The sequence below is a fragment of the Bemisia tabaci genome, chromosome 5 (assembly GCF_918797505.1).
Source record: "Bemisia tabaci chromosome 5, PGI_BMITA_v3".
Taxonomy (NCBI): domain Eukaryota; kingdom Metazoa; phylum Arthropoda; class Insecta; order Hemiptera; family Aleyrodidae; genus Bemisia; species Bemisia tabaci.
Window position 1 is genome coordinate 28,887,545 of NC_092797.1, and position 21,820 is coordinate 28,909,364.

At 40.0% G+C, this 21,820-nt stretch overlaps 2 protein-coding genes across 3 annotated transcripts in view; one reads left to right on the top strand and one right to left on the bottom strand.

Moving 5' to 3' along the window:
* Positions 1-10,317: 10,317 nt before the first annotated feature.
* Positions 10,318-15,510, top strand: LOC109037836 (rRNA-processing protein UTP23 homolog). The gene is made up of 5 exons (XM_019052661.2): positions 10,318-10,632; positions 11,604-11,700; positions 12,990-13,116; positions 13,815-13,964; positions 14,593-15,510. Exons 1-5 carry the CDS (start codon positions 10,513-10,515, stop codon positions 14,840-14,842), a joined length of 744 nt encoding a protein of 247 aa, XP_018908206.2. The 5' UTR covers positions 10,318-10,512; the 3' UTR covers positions 14,843-15,510.
* Positions 15,511-17,053: 1,543 nt separating this feature from the next.
* Positions 17,054-21,820, bottom strand: part of Ge-1 (Enhancer of mRNA-decapping protein 4 homolog Ge-1) — a 51,466-nt gene continuing 46,699 nt past the window's right edge. For both annotated transcript variants that reach the window (XM_019052658.2, XM_019052659.2), the window contains exon 22: positions 17,054-18,673. The gene's annotated coding sequence lies outside the window, so the exon portion shown is untranslated. The remainder of the gene's footprint in view (positions 18,674-21,820) is intronic.

The window sequence follows — 21,820 nt, forward strand, 5'->3', positions numbered from 1 at the left end:
TTTAACCAATTCATTTGTTCATCCGATTTCACTCATTTTATACTGACTAAGACCTCCCAGGACCATCCTCGGAAAATTTCAGGAAAATCCAAGGGGCAAATCTCGAGCAATGTTGCCATATCCATCATTCATACGAGTAGAGTCGCGTAAATTTGGAACAGGCTCTGTCCTTTCATCAACTTCATTTGTTCATCCGATTTGACTCATTTTATAGTAAGTAGAGCCTCCCAGGACCATGTTGGGAAAATTTCGAGAAATTCCAAGGAGGGAATCTTGAGCAATGTTGCCGATTTGCCTCAACATCCATACGAGTAGAGCCGCGTAAACTCGGAGCAGGCTCCGTCGTTTCATCGATTTCATTTGTTCATCCCTTTTGACAAATTTTATAGTAAGAATTTCCCCTAAAGACCATCCTCGGAAAATTTCGAGAAAATCCAAGGGGAATAGCTCGAGCAATGTTGCCGAGTTGTCTCTACATCCATAGGAGGAGAGCCGCGTAAATTCGAAGCAGGCTCTGTCGTTTCATCCATTTCATTTGTTCATCCATTTTGACACATATTATAGTAAGTATAGCCTCAAAAGACCATCCTCGGAAAATTTCAAAAAATTTCAAGGGGAAAAATTCATGCAATGTTGCCACGTCCGTCATTAATACGAATCAATTCGCGTAAATTCGGAGCAGGCTCGGTCGTTTCAACCAATTCATTTGTTCATCCATTTTGACACATTTTATAGTAAGTATAGCCTCAAAAGACCATCCTCGGAAAATTTCAAGAAATTCCAAGGGGAAAAATTCATGCAATGTTGCCACGTTCGTCATCCATACGAGTCAAGTCGTGTAAATTCGGAGCAGGCTCTGTCGTTTCAACCAATTCATTTGTTCATCCGATTTCACTCATTTTACACTGACTATGACCTCCCAGGACCATGTTGGGAATATTTCGAGAAAATCCATGCAGGAAATCTCGAGCAATGTTGCCGAGTTGCCTCAACATCCATACGAGTAGAGCCGCGTAAATTCGGAGCAGGCTCCGTCGTTTCATCCATTTCATTTGTTCATCTTGTCAGACACATTTTATAGTAAGAATGGCTTCGAAAGACCATCCTCTGAAAATTTCAAGAAATTTCAAGGGGGAAATTTATGCAATGTTGCCACATCCGTCATTCATTCCTGTCAAGCCGTGTAAATTCGGAGCAAGCCTTGTCATTTCATCAATTTCATTTGTTCGTCCGATTTGACTCATTTTATATCATTTATAGCCTCCCAGAACCATGTTGGGAAAATTTCAAGAAAATTCAAGGGAAAAATCTCGAGCAATGTTGCCACATCCATCATTCATACGAGTGGAGTCGCGTAAATTTGGAGCAGGCTCTGTCGTTTCATCGATTTCATTTGTTCATCCCATTTGACTCATTTTATATGAAGTCCCTATGGCCTCCTCGGACCGTCCTCGGAAAGTTTCGAGGAAATCCAGGGGGGTAATCTCGAGAAATGTTGCCGAGTTGCCTCAACATCCAAACGAGGAGAGCCGCGTAAATTCGGAGCAGGCTCAGCCCTTACATCCATTTCATTTGTTCATCCGATTTGACACATTTTATGTTAAGTATGGAACCCCAGGGCCATCCTAGGAAATTATAGAGGAAATTCAAGGGTGAAATCTCGAGCGATATCGCCAAACATTACGATCATCCATATTTCGCGAGTCGCGTTAATCCGGAGCAGGCTGACGTTCGATCATTTTTATTTGCTCATCCGATTTGACACATTTTATATTCAGTATGTACCCAAAGCATCATTCTTTGAAATTTTAGAGGAAATCTATTGGGGAAATCTCCAGCAATGCTGCCAAATGTCCCCATCATCCATATACGAATCGAGTCGGTCCATAACAGAGTGGCAACCATGTTAAGATGTGTTTCGTATATATCTTTGCACAGAGAGTTTGTCTTGATACATGCGTCCACTCTCAGTGTAACTCTCCTAACAAACTCCTCTGCTCATCGCCGTAACTTGCAGAGCTTTTTCTGAGCTTTGGGGTCGAATCCAGAGATAATATGTAGCGTGAGGTTGGGCTACTTTTTCGCATTAAAAAGCCCCGTTTTTTTCTCTCTTTCAGAAGTGCAAATTTTTTGCCACCTAATTCGGACTGAAATGTACTCGGGAGTATTCCCGGAGTGCGAATTAACAATAAAAACCACATGTCACCTCGGAAAATTATTTATTTTTCCTCCCGCCGGGAAATCACTAACTGCAAAAGGAAATAATTTTTCGAAGGGAAAATTATTGTATGCTCATCCGTTTTCGTTGCTGAAATCTACTCAGGAGCATCCTCGGAGTCCGAAAACCTTTTAAAAACATCATGTCACCGCGAAAAATCTTGGAAAATTCTTCATTTTTTAGGTCGCCCTAAAATCACTAACAACAAGGAGAAAATGATTTATCCGAAGGTAAACTGTTGTATGTCCATGCGATTTGGGGACTGAAATCAACTCTGGAGCATCCCCGGAGTCCGAAAAAATTACAAAACCATCATTTTACCACGGAAAATCCCGGAAAATTCTCTCTTTTACGCTTACCTAAATTATTTGTTATCTTCAACGAGGAAAACCACATGTCACCTCGGAAAATTATTTATTTTTCCCGCCGCCGGGAAATCGCTAACTACAAAAGGAAATAATTTTCCCAAGGGAACACTGTTGTACGTCCATTTGGTTTGGGGGCTGAAATCTACTCACGGGCATCCTTGGAGTCCAAACACATGAAAAAACCATCATGTCACCGCGGATAATTTCAGAAAATTCCATATTTTTAAGTCGCCGGGAAATCGCTAACTACAACGAGGAAATTATTCTTCCAATGGAAAACTGTTGTACGTCCATTCGGTTTGGGGGCTGAAATCTACTCACGAGCATCCTCGGAGTCCGAACACACAAAAAAACATCATGTCACCGCGGAAATCCCGGAAAATTCTCTATTCTTTACGCCTACCTAAATTATTTGCTATCTACAACGAGGAAATAATTTTTCTAACGGAAACGCTTCTTTTTCGATTACGTTTCGCGCAGCTGATATCTACTCAGAAGGACCCTGTGAGTTTGAACAAACAACAATAATTGCGGTTGTTGTGTGTGTAACAATTTAAATTAGTGTAACATTTCATGCTTAGTGATTACGTGTGAATGCTCGGGGCGGCATGATTTGTCATGACTCGTGCTACGAAACTAACGCACTTTGAAACCATGTTTTCGATAAGCCTCCAAGTATGCTTTTTCGGTGGATATTTGATATCAAAAATATCGCCGCCTAACCGCGATTTTCGTAAGATGATGCTCGGGCCAGTCCTAAGCCTGGAAAAAGTGTGAGGGAAAGGAAGGGTCAACAGCCGTATCGATAGCTTCGGAATTTTCGAAACCCCTTGCTCTATAGGCTTTTCTTACAGTCCTTGCAGCAAAAATTGCCTACTCAGCAAGGAACTTCGAAAATCTTAAAATTTGTCAAAGCTCTTTTGCGTTGAAATGCATTTCTGGAAAATTTTGTGCATAATCTGTGCCCCTTGATTTTTCACGCTCATTCAAGTGCCATAATTCGTTTTTCGAGATATCATTTACCAAGAAAGTTTTCGCAATTTTCAAATTCGGGAACGCTTGTGACGTCATTTTTCGAAGACGTACGTCCTTGAAAACACAAAAAATGAATATAGAGCGCTAAAAATTCCCCATACTAAGTTTCAGCCACTTATGAAAAAATGACGAGGATTTACATCAATTTGAAAGAAAAAAATGGCAACTCTGGAAGTGCATAGCTCACTTATGAAGCGTTTTCGAGCATATGTGTATAGGGAAATAAATCATATTTTAAGCCGAAAAAACTATCCTGAAAGTTAAGTAAGTTAACTTCCGGACACCCTGTATTAGACAAATTCCCGGCAGTGCAAAGAATCCAGGATTTACCGTGATAAAAAACAATTATTGTTCTGTGTTCAAACTCAGAGAGTCCTTCTGACAATGAGTAGATATCAGCTGCGAAACGTAATCGAAAAAGAAGCGTTTCCCTTGGGAAAATTATTTCCTCGTTGAAGATAACAAATAATTTAGGTAACGTAAAAGAGAGAATTTTCCGGGATTTTCCGTGGTGAAATGATGGTTTTGTAATTTTTTCGGACTCCGGGGATGCTCCAGAGTTGATTTCAGTCCCCAAATCGCATGGACATACAACAGTTTACCTTCGGAAAAATCATTTTCTCCTTGTTGTTAGTGATTTTAGGGCGACCTAAAAAATGAAAAATTTTCCAAGATTTTTCGCGGTGACATGATGTTTTTAAAAGGTGTTCGGACTCCGAAGATGCTCCTGAGTGGATTTTTTTAGCACCGAAACTGGATGAACATACAATAATTTTCCCTTCGAAAAATCATTTCCTCGATGTGGGTAACGAAAATAGGAGGGCGTAAAGAAAAGAGAATTTTCCGAGATTTTCCGCGGTGACATTATGTTTTTTTGTGTGTTCGGACTCCGAGAATGCTCGTGAGTAGATCTCAGCCCCCCAACCGAATAAACATGCAATAGTCCGAGATAGATACTTCTTATGAAACGAGGCGAATCGGATAAACAAAAGAAAATTCGCAGCCTTTTGTGAATTTACACGACTCGACTCCTATTGATGATACGGAATTCAACAACATTGATAAAGATTTTCCCCTTAAATTTTCTCTAAATTTTCCTAAGATGGTCCACGGAGGCCATAATATTTATAAAATGAGTTAAATAATATGAACAAATAAAATTGTTGAACCGTCTTAGCCGGTTCCAAATTCACGCGATTCGACTCGTAAGAACTTTAAGGCAATTCGGCACCATTGCTCAAGATTTCCCCCTTGGATTCTCTCTATATTTTCCGAAGATCATCCTGGGAGTCCATACTGAATATAAAATGTGTCAAATCGGATTAACAAATGAAATTGATCAAACGTCAGCCTGCTCCGAATTTACGCGACTCTACTCGTATGAATGACGGATGTGGCAACAATGCAGGAAATTTCCCCCTTGGAATTTTTCGGAATTTTCCTAAGATGGTCTTGGGAGGCCAAAGTTGATAAAAAATGAGTCAAATCGGATGAACAAATGAAATTGACGAAACGACCGATCCTGCTCCGAATTTACGCGACTCGACTCGTTTGAATGATGGATGTGGCAACATTGCTTGAGATGTCTCACTTCGATTTTCTCTAAATTTTCCGAGGATGGTCCTTGGGGTCCATAATTAATACAAAATGTGTCAAATCCGATGAACAAATGAAAAAGATGTAACGGAAGAGCCTGCTCCGGATTTACGCGACTTGACGCGAATGAATGACGGATGCGGCAACATTGCATGAAATTTCACCCTTGGAATTTCTCGAAATTTTCTTATGGTGGTCCCGGGAGGCCGTAGGAAATATAAAATGTGTCAAATCCGATGAACAAATGAAATCGATGTAACGAAAGAGCCTGCTCCGAAGTTACGCGACTTTACGCATTGATAGATAGATGTGACAACATTGCTCGAGATTCCATCCTTGGATTTTCTCGAAATTTTCCGAGGATGGTCCTTGGAGGTCATCGGTGATATAAAACGTGTCAAATCGGATGAACAAATGAAATCTATGAAACGAAAGAGCCTGCTTCGAAGTTACGCGACTTTACGCGTAAGATAGGTAGATGTGACAACATTGCTCGGGATTTCATCCTTGGATTTTCTCGAAATTTTCTTAAGATAATCCTTGGAGGTCATCGGTGATATAAAATGTGTTAAATCGGATGAACAAATGAAATCGATGAAAAACGACGGAGCCTGCTCCGAATTTACGCGGCTCTACTCGTATAGATGTTGAGGCAACTTGGCAACATTGCTCGGGATATTCCCCTTGGATTTTCTCGAAATTTTCCGAGGATGGTCTTTAGGGGCCATTCTTACTATAAAATTTGTCGAAATGGTTGAACAAATGAAATCGATGAAACGACGTAGCCTCCTCCGAATTTACGCGTCTCTACTCGTATGGATGTTGAGGCAAATCGGCAACAATGCTCAAGATTTCCTCCTTGGAATTTCTCGAAATTTTCCCAACATGGTCCTGGGAGGCTATACTTACTATAAAATGAGTCAAATCGGATGAACAAATGAAATCGATGAAACGACGGAGCCTGCTCCGAGTTTACGCGGCTCTACTCGTATGGATGTTGAGGCAAATCGGCAACATTGCTCAAGATTTCCTCCTTGGAATTTCTCGAAATTTTCCCAACATGGTCCTGGGAGGCTATCCTTACTATAAAATGAGTCAAATCGGATGAACAAATGAAGTTGATGAAAGGACAGAGCCTGTTCCAAATTTACGCGACTCCACTCGTATGAATGATGGATGTGGCAACATTGCTCGAGATTTTTCCCTTGAATTTTCTTGAAATTTTCCCAACATGGTTCTGGGAGGCTATAAATGATATAAAATGAGTCAAATCGGACGAACAAATGAAATTGATGAAATGACAAGGCTTGCTCCGAATTTACACGGCTTGACAGGAATGAATGACGGATGTGGCAACATTGCATAAATTTCCCCCTTGAAATTTCTTGAAATTTTCAGAGGATGGTCTTTCGAAGCCATTCTTACTATAAAATGTGTCTGACAAGATGAACAAATGAAATGGATGAAACGACGGAGCCTGCTCCGAATTTACGCGGCTCTACTCGTATGGATGTTGAGGCAACTCGGCAACATTGCTCGAGATTTCCTGCATGGATTTTCTCGAAATATTCCCAACATGGTCCTGGGAGGTCATAGTCAGTGTAAAATGAGTGAAATCGGATGAACAAATGAATTGGTTGAAACGACAGAGCCTGCTCCGAATTTACACGACTTGACTCGTATGGATGACGAACGTGGCAACATTGCATGAATTTTTCCCCTTGGAATTTCTTGAAATTTTCCGAGGATGGTCTTTTGAGGCTATACTTACTATAAAATGTGTCAAAATGGATGAACAAATGAATTGGTTGAAACGACCGAGCCTGCTCCGAATTTACGCGAATTGATTCGTATTAATGACGGACGTGGCAACATTGCATGAATTTTTCCCCTTGAAATTTTTTGAAATTTTCCGAGGATGGTCTTTTGAGGCTATACTTACTATAATATGTGTCAAAATGGATGAACAAATGAAATGGATGAAACGACAGAGCCTGCTTCGAATTTACGCGGCTCTCCTCCTATGGATGTAGAGACAACTCGGCAACATTGCTCGAGCTATTCCCCTTGGATTTTCTCGAAATTTTCCGAGGATGGTCTTTAGGGGAAATTCTTACTATAAAATTTGTCAAAAGGGATGAACAAATGAAATCGATGAAACGACGGAGCCTGCTCCGAGTTTACGCGGCTCTACTCGTATGGATGTTGAGGCAAATCGGCAACATTGCTCAAGATTCCCTCCTTGGAATTTCTCGAAATTTTCCCAACATGGTCCTGGGAGGCTCTACTTACTATAAAATGAGTCAAATCGGATGAACAAATGAAGTTGATGAAAGGACAGAGCCTGTTCCAAATTTACGCGACTCTACTCGTATGAATGATGGATATGGCAACATTGCTCGAGATTTGCCCCTTGGATTTTCCTGAAATTTTCCGAGGATGGTCCTGGGAGGTCTTAGTCAGTATAAAATGAGTGAAATCGGATGAACAAATGAATTGGTTAAAACGACAGAGCCTGCTCCGAATTTACGCGACTTGATGCGTATTAATGACGGACGTGGCAACATTGCATGAATTTTTCCCCTTGGAATTTCTTGAAATTTTCCGAGGATGGTCTTTTGAGGCTAAACTTACTATAAAATGTGTCAAAATGGATGAACAAATGAAATGGATGAAACGAAAGAACCTGTTTCGAATTTACGCGGCTCTCCTCCTATGGATGTAGAGGCAACTCGGCAACATTGCTCGAGATTACCCCCTTGGAATTTCTTGAAATTTTCCGAATATGGTCTTTTGAGGCTATACTTACTATAAAATGTGTCAAAATGGATGAACAAATGAATTGGTTGAAACGACAGAGCCTGCTCCGAATTTACGCGACTTGATTCGTATTAATGACGGACGTGGCAACATTGCATGAATTTTTCCCCTTGGAATTTCTTGAAATTTTCCGAGGATTGTCTTTTGAGGCTAAACTTACTATAAAATGTGTCAAAAGGGATGAACAAATGAAATCGATGAAACGACGGAGCCTGCTCCGAATTTACGCGGCTCTATACTCGTATGGATGTTGAGGCAAATCGGCAACATTGCTCAAGATTTCCTCCTTGGAATTTCTCGAAATTTTCCCAACATGGTCCTGGGAGGCTATCCTTACTATAAAATGAGTCAAATCGGATGAACAAATGAAGTTGATGAAAGGACAGAGCCTGTTCCAAATTTACGCGACTCTACTCGTATGAATGATGGATATGGCAACATTGCTCGAGATTTTCCCCTTGGATTTTCCTGAAATTTTCGAGGATGGTCCTGGGAAGCCATTAATGATATAAAATGAGTCGAATTGGACGAACAAATGAAATTGATGAAATGACAAGGCTTGCTCCGAATTTGCGCGGCTTGACAGGAATGAATGACGGATATGGCAACATTGCATAAATTTCCCCCTTGAAATTTCTTGAAATTTTCAGAGGATCGTCTTTTGAAGCCATTCTTACTATAAAATGTGTCTGACAAGATGAACAACTGAAATGGATGAAACTACGGAGCCTGCTCCGAATTTCCGCGGCTCTACTCGTATTGATGATGGATGTGGCAACATTGCATGAATTTTTCCCCTTGGAATTTCTCGAAATTTTCCGCGGATGCTCCTGGGCGGCCATATATATGTAAAATGTGTCTGATCGGATGAACAAATGAAATGGGTGAAACGACAGAGCCTACCTACTCCGAATTTACGCGACTTGACTCGTATTGATGATGGATGTGGCAACATTGCATGAATTTATCCCTTTGGAATTTCTTGAAATTTTCCGAGGATGGTCTTTTGAGGCTATACTTACTATAAAATGTGTCAAAATGAATGAACAAATGAATCGGTTGAAACGACAGAGCCTGCTCCGAATTTACGCGACTCGATTCGCATCAATGATCAATTAATCAATCAATCAATCAATCAATCTATCAATGGTTATTAAAGTAGGTAGAGAAACTGACGAAGCATCAACTCCACCGTCCCTTCGCTCCCTCCCCCTCCCCTCCCCTCTTCCCCCCTCCCCTCTTCCCCCCTCCCCTCTTCCCCCCCTCCCATCTTCCTCCCCTCCCCTCTTCCTCCCTCCCCTCTTCCCCCCTCCCTCCCCTCTTCCCCCCTCCCTCCCCTCTTCCCCCCTCCCTCCCCTCTTCCCCCCTCCCTCCCCTCTTCCCCCCTCCTTTCCCTCTTCCCCCCTCCCCCCTCCCTCCCCCTCTCCCCTCCCCCTCCCCCTCCCCCTCCCCCTCCCCCTCCCCCTCTCCCTCCCCCCTCCCCCTCTCCCTCCCCCTCCCCTCCTCCCCCTCCCCTCCTCCCCCTCCCCTCCTCCCCTCCCCTCCCCCCTCCCCACCCCTCCCCTCCCCTCCCCTCCCCCCTCCCCCCTCCCCTCCCCCTCCCCTCTCCTCCCCCCTCCCCCCTCCTTCATCCGCCTTTGTAGCCTACCTTCTCCCCCTCCCCCTCTCTCCTCCAACCGCTCCTTTAGCCTACCTCCCCCCTCCCCCTCCCTAACACTCCCCCGCTTTTCCCGCATCCCTAATGCATTATGCACCTCTCCCTGGCCATCATCTGATCGCGACGGGCCTCTCCTCGGGCTATCCTTTCTGCCAATCGGCTCTGAAAAGATAATATCTGCGATTCATTAATACGAAAGACTCCAAAAGGGTTTAATAAACCGTGAAAATCGATCCCGGAACGATTTCCGCTGTTTTAAGATGGTTCCGGATCTTTTCCGGATCTTTTAGAATACTACCTGTTCCGAAAACATCGGACATCAACTTTGTAGGTAACTATGTAGCTCACTTCAGTTAAGTTGTCTCTGTGTACATTACAATATACAAGTTTGCAAACCCTTGAGTCCAAATTGTATGAAGAAAATTAGGCTGTCACATGTTTAGCTTTTTTCCCAATTTTTTGGATGTTTGAATTTGTTTTATGACTAAATAGGTAGAAATTATAATATTTCAGCTCATTTATATGAACGGAAGGTTGGGAAAAAAATAAAAAATTTTATAAAAATCAAGAATTTTTTTTTGCTCATTAGTGTTTACTAACATCTGTCACATGCATGTTTGTAGGTTAGAATTCTCGAGCCGAGCATGTTCTCGGGTTATTAAAAATCAGAAAGTGCCTTTTTGACCTGTTTTGCCAAAAAGTTGGCCAAAACCAAGTCCTTCGTCTTTGATTATCTCTGTTTAAGTCGTAAAAAACGGAGTGCTTAGTGCTTTTATGTGTAGTGTTTTCTATATTTAGTTTTCTCATTTTCATAAGTTATGAAACTGAAACGGTACAAGAAAGTCCGAAAACACCTCAATTTCTATTGTTCGCACTATGGATTTCACGAACCCTATCAAATATTGATTGATGGCACCTTTTGTCATGCTGCACTGACGGTAGTAATTTTTAAATATTTTAGCATCCTGAATTGTGTTCTGTGACGGAGCCATTTTTCATTCTCGTGGTTGTTTACGTACAGATTTATTGAAGTGGTCAAACAATTTCAAATACTCATTTTTCCATGTAAATTACAACCTATGTCAGAAAATGTTCAACTTTGCCTCCTTTCAAACCACTTATTTTGTTGGACTCGTGTGGGGAGTGGTAGCGGTGCCTCCATGATTGAGAGGTCCCAGGTTCAATACCTAGTTTGGCGACCCGAGTTCCTTTCTCTACATTAATGGTTGCCTCATAATGGTTGCAGGACTTTAGAGAGAATAGGGCTCCAATTGCAGGATTACTGTCTGTCGGCTTCTGGAATAAAAAAAATAACTATCAGAGCTTGACCCTGGCATTCATACTAGTAGAACTGGGGAAAGAAGAAAATAAATAAGTGTCACATCCAAAAATGGTACCACTCAACAGATATTTACATGCGAACCAATGGGCCAACTGATGATTGATGCATTCAGACTGATGTGACTTTTGTCTACCTATTCTTTTCTTTTCCCAGTTCACATTAGGATTTTTTGTTGATTCCACCGTCTCAATAAGAGCCGTCGTCAACTAAGTGGCAGTCGTTGACTCTCTGTTTTTAAGCGACAGTGTCGTCGTTGTCCAACAGATCACAATTGTGAGCAGCACCACTGATGTGCGCTGAGAAAAAAATTGGTCTACTGCTTGTGACAGTCGAAAGTTCACAAATGCCAACCCAGTTAACAACACTTCTGGCTCTGGCGAGATTTCAGTAAATTGCAATTACACGGTGAAGGGATTGTTATTGCATAGGAGTGTTGTGTATTTCGACTATTCACTACACTAATTGGAGGAACTCCCACCCCTGAAATTTTTTTGCATCGCGAGTTGCCTACTTTTTCCACTACAAACTGGAAATCAACATCTAATATTTTTCTTCTTTTGTTTTCAGGACCATCTGAGTGTCAGGGAGCAATTACAGCGTTATATTGGACCAGAGATTAAGCTACTGACAACTCCTTGTATCATTCATGAGACTGAATCGTTAGGTAAAACTCATCAGCTTTTTTTCACTCCGGGAAGAAGTGTCTCTCAAAGGAACAGGCCCACTGAGAGGCCGGTCGGCGCTCAGTGGGCCTCTAAAATAGCGTTACGGAGCTGTAATTTTAAAAAAGTGAATTTTTTGGAAGTATCTGTGATTTCTGAACTCAGCGACCCTCAAGAGTCCCTAAAAATGCATTTTGCTTGGTTTGAACATTCAGTCTGATTTAATAACAGTCAAACCCGACTTTGTTGCGCGCGAAAATCGGTTGGCGCGCGTTGAGCGGAAACTTCAATCGATTATAACTCCGGAATCGTTCGGTTCCCCAGCTCAATGGACCACTCGTTGGATGCGGAAAAAGGCAAACAATTTAAAAAACTGGTTTTGGTTCAAATAAAAAATTGAGATCATTGTAAATTTTTCGTTTAAGTAAAAGAAATTTTCTAGACCCAAAAACTGGAAAAAAGCACATATGTTAACTTAAAAATGTATTATCGGGATTTCGACCTTTAGAATCTTAAAGTATGCAATTTTAGACGATTTTTTGTCCAAATCGGACCTCGATATCTTTCTTTGTTCAAGAGATATCAAAGTTCACAGGTTTTGACTTCCACCCCCCCCCCCCCCCTTAGCTCCTCCCAAAAATTTGTTGGGGGTCTGAAAATTTGGATAAAGAAGCGCTCAAGTGTGAGTAATCAATAGACAAAGTCTGAAGAAATTCCAGAGGGGGGGGGGGGGGGGCGAAAAAAGCCGTTTTTGCATCAAGTTCTTTTCGTGTCATTACGATTTTGGGGGAAGTAAAGGACTTGAAAGGTCACAACTTCCAGTTAAAGGAAAAAAAAAATCGGAATTCTCAAAATCAGTAGACCACAGACGTGCTTTTGTATAAAAAACTGTCCCCATTCACCCCATGTTACAGTATTATCTTTCAGACCCTTTTTTTGTGAGGCTCAAGATTTGGGGGAAAGAAGGATTAGTAAATTAATTTCAAGCCCATTGGCCAGTTTACCCTTAACCTTAAGCTCAATTTTTTTGTAGGAAAGTTTTTCCCAAAAATTTAAGATTATTTCCTGAGGGAATAAGACTAGGAATTTTTCACAGAGATAGCGACTCGCACATTGAGCTTTAACTTACTGGCAAAGCATGTGATCAGGGAATTCAGGGATGCTCAGATATCTTTTTATCCAACTGTGAGGAAGGGTCTGAACTGCTTACTTAATTTGAAGTTAGTCTTCTTTAGAAAACTTAAATTCCTCTCTGCGTCAGTTTGACGTTTGACCTAATTTTTATTTCCAGGAGCGAAAGCCTATGGATCCATGGTCATCGTAAAACAGTTTGCCATTCATCATTGTGGGCATGATAAGCATCCGATTTCTGGAGCCCAATGTTTCTTGTCTATGATTGGTGAGAAGAATACCAACCGGTAAGATCTTTCTTGCATCTTTTTTTTCCTCTTTTCAAGCGATCACTCAAATTTCACAATCCTTTGGATTTGTAATTGACGTAACTGCACAGGACGCTGAAGACTCTTACAGTGTAATAGAAACTAATTGCTAACAACATCATTGCGGGTATGATCAAGACAGATGGAACATTAATGAGTATTTCAATGAGCTCAGTTTGTATTGTATCCATTTGCACAGATGTATTCACACTTATTTTATAATTTTTGCACATTCAGACTGAAAGTGAGTCAACCGACAGAAGTGCAGGAAAATTGGCCTTCTGAGAGCTATTCTGCTCCAATCTCAAAAAACGAGGGCTTACTGACTCAAATTAAACCAATCGTAAGCATAGAAGAGGCCTTTTATTTCCTGCTTCCACTCTCATTGTAATTCATGAAAACCACACCAACATTAGACAAGAAGCTATGGCAGTATGCGAAGGTGCACACCATTTAATTAGTGAATCATCCATACAGTGGATTTTTCCCCATCATTGTTTTAAAAGAGGTATCAACAATTTGGATTCCTTCTTGCTCAACTTCCTAGCCCTTCAAAATTCTTGTGTTCCATTGATTTCTTATTCAAATTTCTCCTTCACTTATCTACTTTAAAGCTACACTTTGGAAGAAGAATTAAAAACAGGCATCCTCTAACACATTAATGAATCGTCCCTCAGGTATATTATTGCAACTCAAGATAGAGATCTTCAGTACAAAGCACGGAAAGTTCCTGGTACACCGTTATTGTACATAGACCACAAAGCACCCACTCTCGAGCCACCCTCTTTGACTTCTGTCAAAGTCGCAACAAATGAGTCTCTTTCTCGGTAAGTATTCCATCAAAGGCCACCGAGAGCCGTTTAATATGCATAATACCTACTCTTTTAAACTTGCCTCTTAAATTAATTTAGTTTTCTCATTGTTAGCTATAAGACAAAAACATCAAGTGAAAGTAACCCAAATAAGGGAAGATGCTTAAATTCCAGATGCTTCATCTTACTTATATTATTGCTTCGCAGCACTTACCTCTTCCATTTAATTTTTTTCTCTTGCCTGATCTCTTGTTCTGTCTCATCTTTTAACCTGTTTATGTAAGGCTGACCTACACTCGACCTTGCAAACTTGGCCATGTGAGTAAATATTCTACTAACAGAGTGGTACTTAGAAAAGTGCTGGATCCATACTCTCCTGCTGAGAAGTTAAAGCCAAAAAATTCAACAATTAGAATATGAGTCACAAAATGAACTCAAATTAGTTTCAGTGGAAGATTTAGGGGGAGGGTAATTGTTCAGTTCAGGCAGATGCATCGAAATATTAAACTGAGGTCATGCTGAAAGATCTACACAAGTTTGGGTGTTTCCTTACCTTGTCGGTATTTGGGCCTTATTGTTAGTGTTTTTTTCTTGTCTTTTCGCACAGTTTGGGAACTCACTACTCTTTGTTCATTGTTTTCAGAGTCAATGTTGGAAAGTCTGAAGAGATTCGTTTGAATAAATTGAAAAAGAAACTTCTTGGAAAACCTAAAGATGAGGAACCAAAGTTCAAGAAAAAGAGAAAAGGTCCAGCTACTAGGCCTAAGAAAAAGAAACCACAGCCTGTTGTTCAAGAGAAAGATCCAGAAAAAACCCATAAAAAAAAGAGAAGGAGAATCAAACTTCCAAAGCATGTGAAAGAGGAGCTTGCCAAACAAAAAGACTCAAGTTGAACTGTGATTTTATCATTTCCTGATTTAGAGACAGCAACAAAGCAGATACTAAAAAAGCGCAGAAATAATTAAGATAGCCGTCTGTGGCAAAATTCATATTCCTGATGACTGGTAACGGAAGGAACTCATTACAATTAGGCCAGATAAGTAAAGTGCCATGGCCTTTTACCTACATAGCTGCTGCCAATTTTAGTTATACTAAATAAAAAACGGCTGTCAAACTATGTTGTGTTGTTGCCAAAGTGGGGATCGGCGCGCTTCCTTCGTGATTTCATAGAAAAATCCTCAATGGGCCGCAATTTTGAGACGCTCAGTTTGATGTATTGTTATCAATGTCTCATAATCAGCTGATAATTTGCAGCCTTGCAGGTGAAGTCTCTCAGCACTTCAGTTACGCGGCCGTAATTTCGTCTCTTTCGCTGCTATCTTTAAAAGTTTAGCCAAAATCGCTTCATCCGAGGATAAGTGACACGATTCATTTGCAAAATTTCAGTATAATTGTTGGAAATGCCTATGGTAATGAGTGTTTCTTCTTGAGAGGGGGAAAAGAAAGAAGTTTCCAATCATGTCTGTGTAAGTTAATGGAATGAATTTTGAGATTATTTTTTATGATATTACTACATACTCTATTTCTGTCATAGATTTAAAAAAAAAAAATGAATGGAAAACTGAAGTTTCTTTTCCTCAAAAAAAAAAAAAAAAAAAAAAAAAAAAAAAAAAAAAAAAAATTCATGATTAAATGCTTTGTATCATGATAAATTCTCTCATAGAAAAAGAACAAATCTTCTAAAGCACAGCAGTCTAAAAAGTGATACCTTATCTTGGATGAGCATGGCTAGATAAAAAGAGACATGTTTCTCGGCGGTAAAAATTGCACTTTTCTCTCTGATTTTCTCATACACAAGACCATCTACTATGGAGGTTCAGAATTTGTGCAAAACTCAATGATGACTATTTTCGGGGTGTGTCACTTGTTTTTCAGGAAGAGAGGATGCAATGTTTGCTTTTCATACTTGCTATACTCCAATGCTTCCTGAACATGGCAGATTAGGATTTTAAATATATTTTTCTTGCAACTACATACAACTGAATTCATTTTCAGATCATTTGATTTTTCAAATTAAACATAATAGAAATAAATTAAATCGAACTCAGGAAGTTGATTCAGAGTAGGGCTGAGGTTTCTGAGAAATCAACTGAGTTTTGAGCGCTGAGCTGTGATAGGATTTCAAAGTTTATTTCTGTAATGTAACTGGCAATTTGGATGTTCAAGTAAAGTCTTAATACAAAACAAAAAGTAAAGTTTTGTTTTTTGTGGTTCGCTGGTTTCTCTCTGGTATTTCATTTACTTTATGAGCAATTTGATAACATAAAACGAGATGTGGTAACCTCCTTAAATTCTTAAGTGGCCACCAAGGTGACAACCACTGATTGCTGCCCTAACTGTAGATTTCTCCAACTTACTATTTTACGCTTCTCATTCTACAGATTATAAAGAGCAGTACAGGCTGTGAATCTTTCGAATTGGTTCACTTGTATTTGTTTCACAAGAGGTTATGAAACACTACGTGTAAAAAGATCTGTATGCATCAGTGTTGTCCCACAATAGGTAGCTAGATCATTGTATATGGAAGTCATGAAAGCGCCATTTTAAAAACTGGGAACTATCGTTCATATTAAAGGAGACGGCAACGTTAAAAATAAGTTTGGCTAAATCAACGAAGAAAAGTGTGCAATGAACGATGCCGAAATCTATTTACAAATATTCGCATTCGTTGAACTGCTATCGCGAAAGAACAGCTGGGCGTGACATCATGAGCTCCGTCTGGCATTTTGCAGTCTGCATTCTATCTATGGTATCAAGTGGCCGACACGTGTTGGCGACAAGTTATTAGTTTGCCCTAATCTCGCTCATTCCTGGCCGACTCTTCTTTCTTTGCTTAGGTGTGACTATTTGGGCGACTTCGCGGCGCCTGACTTTAAGTTGTGAGCATGTGAACCGCAGTCGCACCGGGAGCGCATGACGTCACCAGTCAGACTTACAATCTTTCATATCTCTGCCAATTTTGCGAATTTTTCATTTGGGACGGAGCCATTTTGCTTCTTAAACCTTTCCGCTTCAATTTTTAATACTATTTCATTTCCGATTTTAGGGTTGCCGTCTTTTTTAAGTAGCCAGAAGTTGAACAAAGAGGAAAGATGGAACTAAAATTCATTCTGTACACGATGATTTAATACAAAATAATTACATTTCAAACAGTATTTGTGGTCTAAAGTTCTATGAGAGTATGAAAAGAACAACAAAAAAAGAAAAAGAGGATCTGAGGAAATGTTACAAAATAATTCTATAAAACATAAAATAGTGTTTCACAAGTAGCCTGGAGCACAAGGCTGCAAATCATTTGAATAAAATATGTCAGTGTTCGCCCATTTCTAAAAGTTGAAAATAGGATACATAGCATTTATGACAGTAAAAACCTGAATATTCATTATGAAAAATCATTGGAACAAGATATCAGAAGCAGATTTGATAATGAACTGCGAAGCTTCGATGTATCACTTTCAGAAAATTATACTGAACCTTTAAAAAATAAAAAAAATGTAAATCTATTTACTTCACTTATTGGCTGAAAACATAATTCACATTGACAATTTTTTAATGCAATGCATACACATAAAAAAAGTCTAATGAGATAAATTTCTAAAGCGTACAGTCTTCTTATGTATGAAACAAAAAAATGTATATTAAGACACAGGTTTTAAGACAAAGATTAATATATCACATTAAATCTTGCTACAGGAACCAATGAGGCTTCTCTATCAAAGGAGAAAGTAAAAAGCTTTGTCAACACTAAGTTTGTTGAACTGGTAGCTTACACCATTTGTGGATGGACTAGTAGACAAAGTACGAATTTAAGCATTCTGATGTATGTTTTTTAACCAAAATTTCACATGGAAAACGATTGATTATAATTACTGAAATCATCTAACCAAGATAATAATGTTGTTGAAGCATAAATTCAAACTTTCCGCTCATGAAAAAAACAATAATCCACTTGAGTTAAATCCCACACTAAATGTTGTGGTGAGTCTCTAGAATACAAAAATATGGCAACTTCAATCTTGATGCTTTGGCTCATGATCAGCTAGAACAAGTTGTTTACTTTTTGAACGCTACACGGTGGGAAAAGAACAGCTCGATTGAGAAGCCTACCAAAACCGTTGTAGTGCGCAATTTGATTCATGTGGAGTATTGCTTTTCTTGTGTGCGGGTAATTCAAACTTACCGCAGCCAATTTAAAATAAAAATGTTAATATCTCAATTAGGAGTTGATTTCAATAATTTTCATTGAGCTGATCAGGTTCTACTTGAAATTCTGGCTTCGAACCTTATATCAGAATGATTAAATTCGTACCTTGTCTACTGGTCCATTACTGTTACCTACGTTCTAAACAAATTCAAGCGGAAGATGTATTTGTTTCTTAATGTTTTTTCCCCTGACAGAATACATTTGTTTAACGTTTTTTTGTAGAATCAAGGTTAAAATGGTCTAGAGTTTAATACAGGCTGAACAAATTGAGCTTTCAAGAAAGAGAAAAAGGAAAACTGAAAGTATCCTCATAACACAGAGAACTGTTCATACTACTTCCAGTATATGCATACACACAAGAACTTCATTTCACAATCGTCAAACACAATAATTTAACAAAATACTTGCATAAAACACAAGAATATTCATCTACAGTGTTACAATGATTGGTTTATAGCTTACTCTGGACGGATATTTCAAACTTCCGTTCTGTTATGTTTCTTGCAAGAATAATGCATACCTGGAACACAAAAAATGTAGAAAAGAGATCACTTGAGAAAGCATTCACTGACACACCCTGTCTCTATTCGGATTCCTTAAATTTTAGTTGTTTTCTTTATTAGTTGTTAGCTGTTAGTATTCGTTATTTTGTTAATTCAGTGTTGTCTTCCTTGAAAATGTAGGCACTGAGAATATAGAGTGAAACCATTGACATTAAACATCTTCCAACTTGAAAGACTCGCATGATTTTTAAATTAGCCTACATTTTAATTGCGACAAGCCGCATGACTTTATCAGATTGTCAACCATTGACATTGAAGCATTCTAAGCAAGAAGAGCTGCTGGCGTTGGCTGCCTCTTGCTGAAGAAAATTTACATTTGATTTATCAATTTCTTAAGCTGAAAGGTGTACAAAATTTTACTTTCATTCGATGGTTCTACAATCAATGTTAGCAAGAAATGTGTGACGCAGGATGCCTATAAAAGCAGAGGCAGAGATTGAAATGCAAGGAGTGGATACTTATCACTGAGGTGGGTATTTTACATGAAAAATGAAATGTTAGAAAATCAGAAATTGATAGCAGATATGAGAACTATGTGAAAGTAGAATGCACCTAAAATTCAGATTTTCAACCTTCACATTGCAGAGTAACAAATCTATTACAGCACACATAAGTACTTTGGACCTTTAATCACCACTTTTGTACGGATAAACCTTGCCCAAATATCTTGGATGTTGTGTGAAAATGCGCATCTTGAAAGTGCTGATTTTCTGACTGCCTAATTATTTTCCTATCCTAAGTACTAATTTCGATCAAAAACACCTTGAAAAAAACCCTCAAAGTCAGGGATAAAAGTGAAAAGCGAGCTTAAAAGTCGGCTCCCAGCTTAACTTTGCGAAAATCTTAAAGCTAAAAACCTTTGGCCGAGTTATAGGGGAGCAGAAACTAACGTTTGAAGAATATATCACCATCCTCAAAAGAATAGAAGCCATTCTAAATTCAAGACCACTATGCCCATTATCAGCAGACGTTGAAGAGATCGATGCACTGACCCTTGCGCACTTTCTTATCGGTGGTCCGCTACTCTGTCTTCCCGAATACGATTGGACCACTACTCCTGAAAATAGACTATCCCGTTGGCAAATGTTACAGCAAATATCGCAACATTTTTGGAAACGATGGTCACTTGAATATTTGAACACACTCCAACAACTTTACAAATGGAAGACAGGAGACTGCACATTAAAAAGGGAGGTGTGGTCATGACTAAGGAAGAAAATACGACTCCGCTTAATTGGAGACTCCGCAAAATCATAGAATTTAAGGAAAGTGCCAACAACATACACCGCCTCTCATTTTGGCCCTACGGGCCCTTCCGACTTCCAGCCGCCCCGGGCCTTTTAGCTTCTATCCGGCCCTGATTCAACAGCAAAAATTGGAATGTCTGGAAATATCATGTCAAGGTTGTCCTGATGGCGAAAGGTCTCTACGCTCTCACGGTAAGAGAGGAAGAAGTTCCTGCTGAAGAAAAGAAACTGGCTGAGTACAAGTTAAGGGATGCCAAGGCTCAGGAGGTGTTGGTCACAAGAATGGAAGATGAACCGCTCTCACACATCATGACCTGTAACTCGGCGAAGCAAATGTGGGACAAAATGCAAACGCTTGGTTCTTGCCTATCGCTCAGTTCGCCCACTTTAATCTTCAATTCGTCGCCTTGCTCAGAGTGTTATTTTAAGTTGATTTTTCGTTTAAGTTATTTTTCGGTTGATTGTTATTCTTCTTCAAAAACATGGGAGACTCAGAGGTCTTTATAGATAAATAATCTGGCACTTTAGAACACGGGAAAATCTACTCGACACTGGACGGAAAACTACTAATGTATTCTGCTACAAGTAAGTCGAAATCACAAACCATCAAACCCCCTCAAGTCTTCTTCTCGTTCTTTCTTCATATCGCAAACCCAAGTGGAAAATTGATTATGGAAAGCTTGGCATCGCGGACCTATGCATCAGGTGCGGACTGAATAATCACCGAGCATCTGAATGTAAAATTAATCCAGGCAACCTCAAACGTAACTCCTGTAATACCAAAGGTCATGTGAGCAAAGCTTGTATTAAAAGTTTGCTTTCTCACAGTGTCGAATCTATTGAAAACGATAACATTAATCTCAATGATATTATTAACTACGAACCAACGTATGATTGCAACGTGCTCTCTCCGGTTGACTTATTAGAGCCATTCAGCGATGAGCATAAAGATGTAGGCAAATAATTTGCTACAGTTCAGATAAACGGCACGAAAACTAGCTTCGAAGTCGATACGGGATGTGGTTACACCCTGCTTCCAGAGAATGACTTCAAAAAACTGGAATCAAGTGTGAAACTATTCTCTGCACGACAAAATTTAGAGGCTACCTACAAATAATCTCCAAAAAACTATAAAAAAGCTCTTAGAAAAGAAAGAGACAACAACTTTAAAGAATTCACGTCGAGGTTAACGCCGTTTCCTGATACAAATTATAGCCTGTATAAGATCACAAGATCTATCAAGAGATCTCATCTACCCATGCCGCCTCTCAACACAAGCTCAGGATGGGTAAAAACTCCCCTGCAGAAATCTAATGCATTGGGAAATCACATCTCAAAGACTTTCAAACCACATGATGATCTGCCACCAGTGGCCGAAATCTTGCGCCTAGACCCGCTTCTACCGGTAGACTTACCCATAAAACCCACTTCTCCAACTGAAATAAAGTATTTCATAATGAAACTCCCATCCAACAAGCCTCCCGGTGTGGCGGCGCACCCCGGGTCAATCCGTCACCTCAAGTGGTGATGAGCCGAGCCACCCCGCTTGGTGTACTTGCGTCATTGCGGTCATCAAAGATCTCGCCTCAGTGTTTCACACCAGTGCTGCCAAAAACAATTGTTGAATATTGTATAGAGATTTAAAGAATTTTTATTTCGCACTTTTTTTGTAGTTCAGGCAACTCGGTGGTGGACGGTTGTATCCAGCCCCCCCCCCCTTCTCTCACACTCCTGCCGGGACCTCCGCGTCCCTGCAGCTCCACAAACTCACCCCCACTCTAGCCTTGACTGGAGTGCGCATGCGCTGTGCGCCGAGGCACCAGCCCTTGGCCGCGCCGGGCCCACCCTTGGCCCGTC

Bases quoted from the DNA above. Each gene is read 5' to 3' on its own strand.
- LOC109037836 (XM_019052661.2), top strand. From the start codon at position 10,513: ATGAAACTGAAACGGTACAAGAAAGTCCGAAAACACCTCAATTTCTAT. The intron at 13,117-13,814 runs GTAAGATCTTTC...ATCGTCCCTCAG, and splicing joins GGTGAGAAGAATACCAACCG to GTATATTATTGCAACTCAAG. The intron at 13,965-14,592 runs GTAAGTATTCCA...CATTGTTTTCAG, and splicing joins ACAAATGAGTCTCTTTCTCG to AGTCAATGTTGGAAAGTCTG.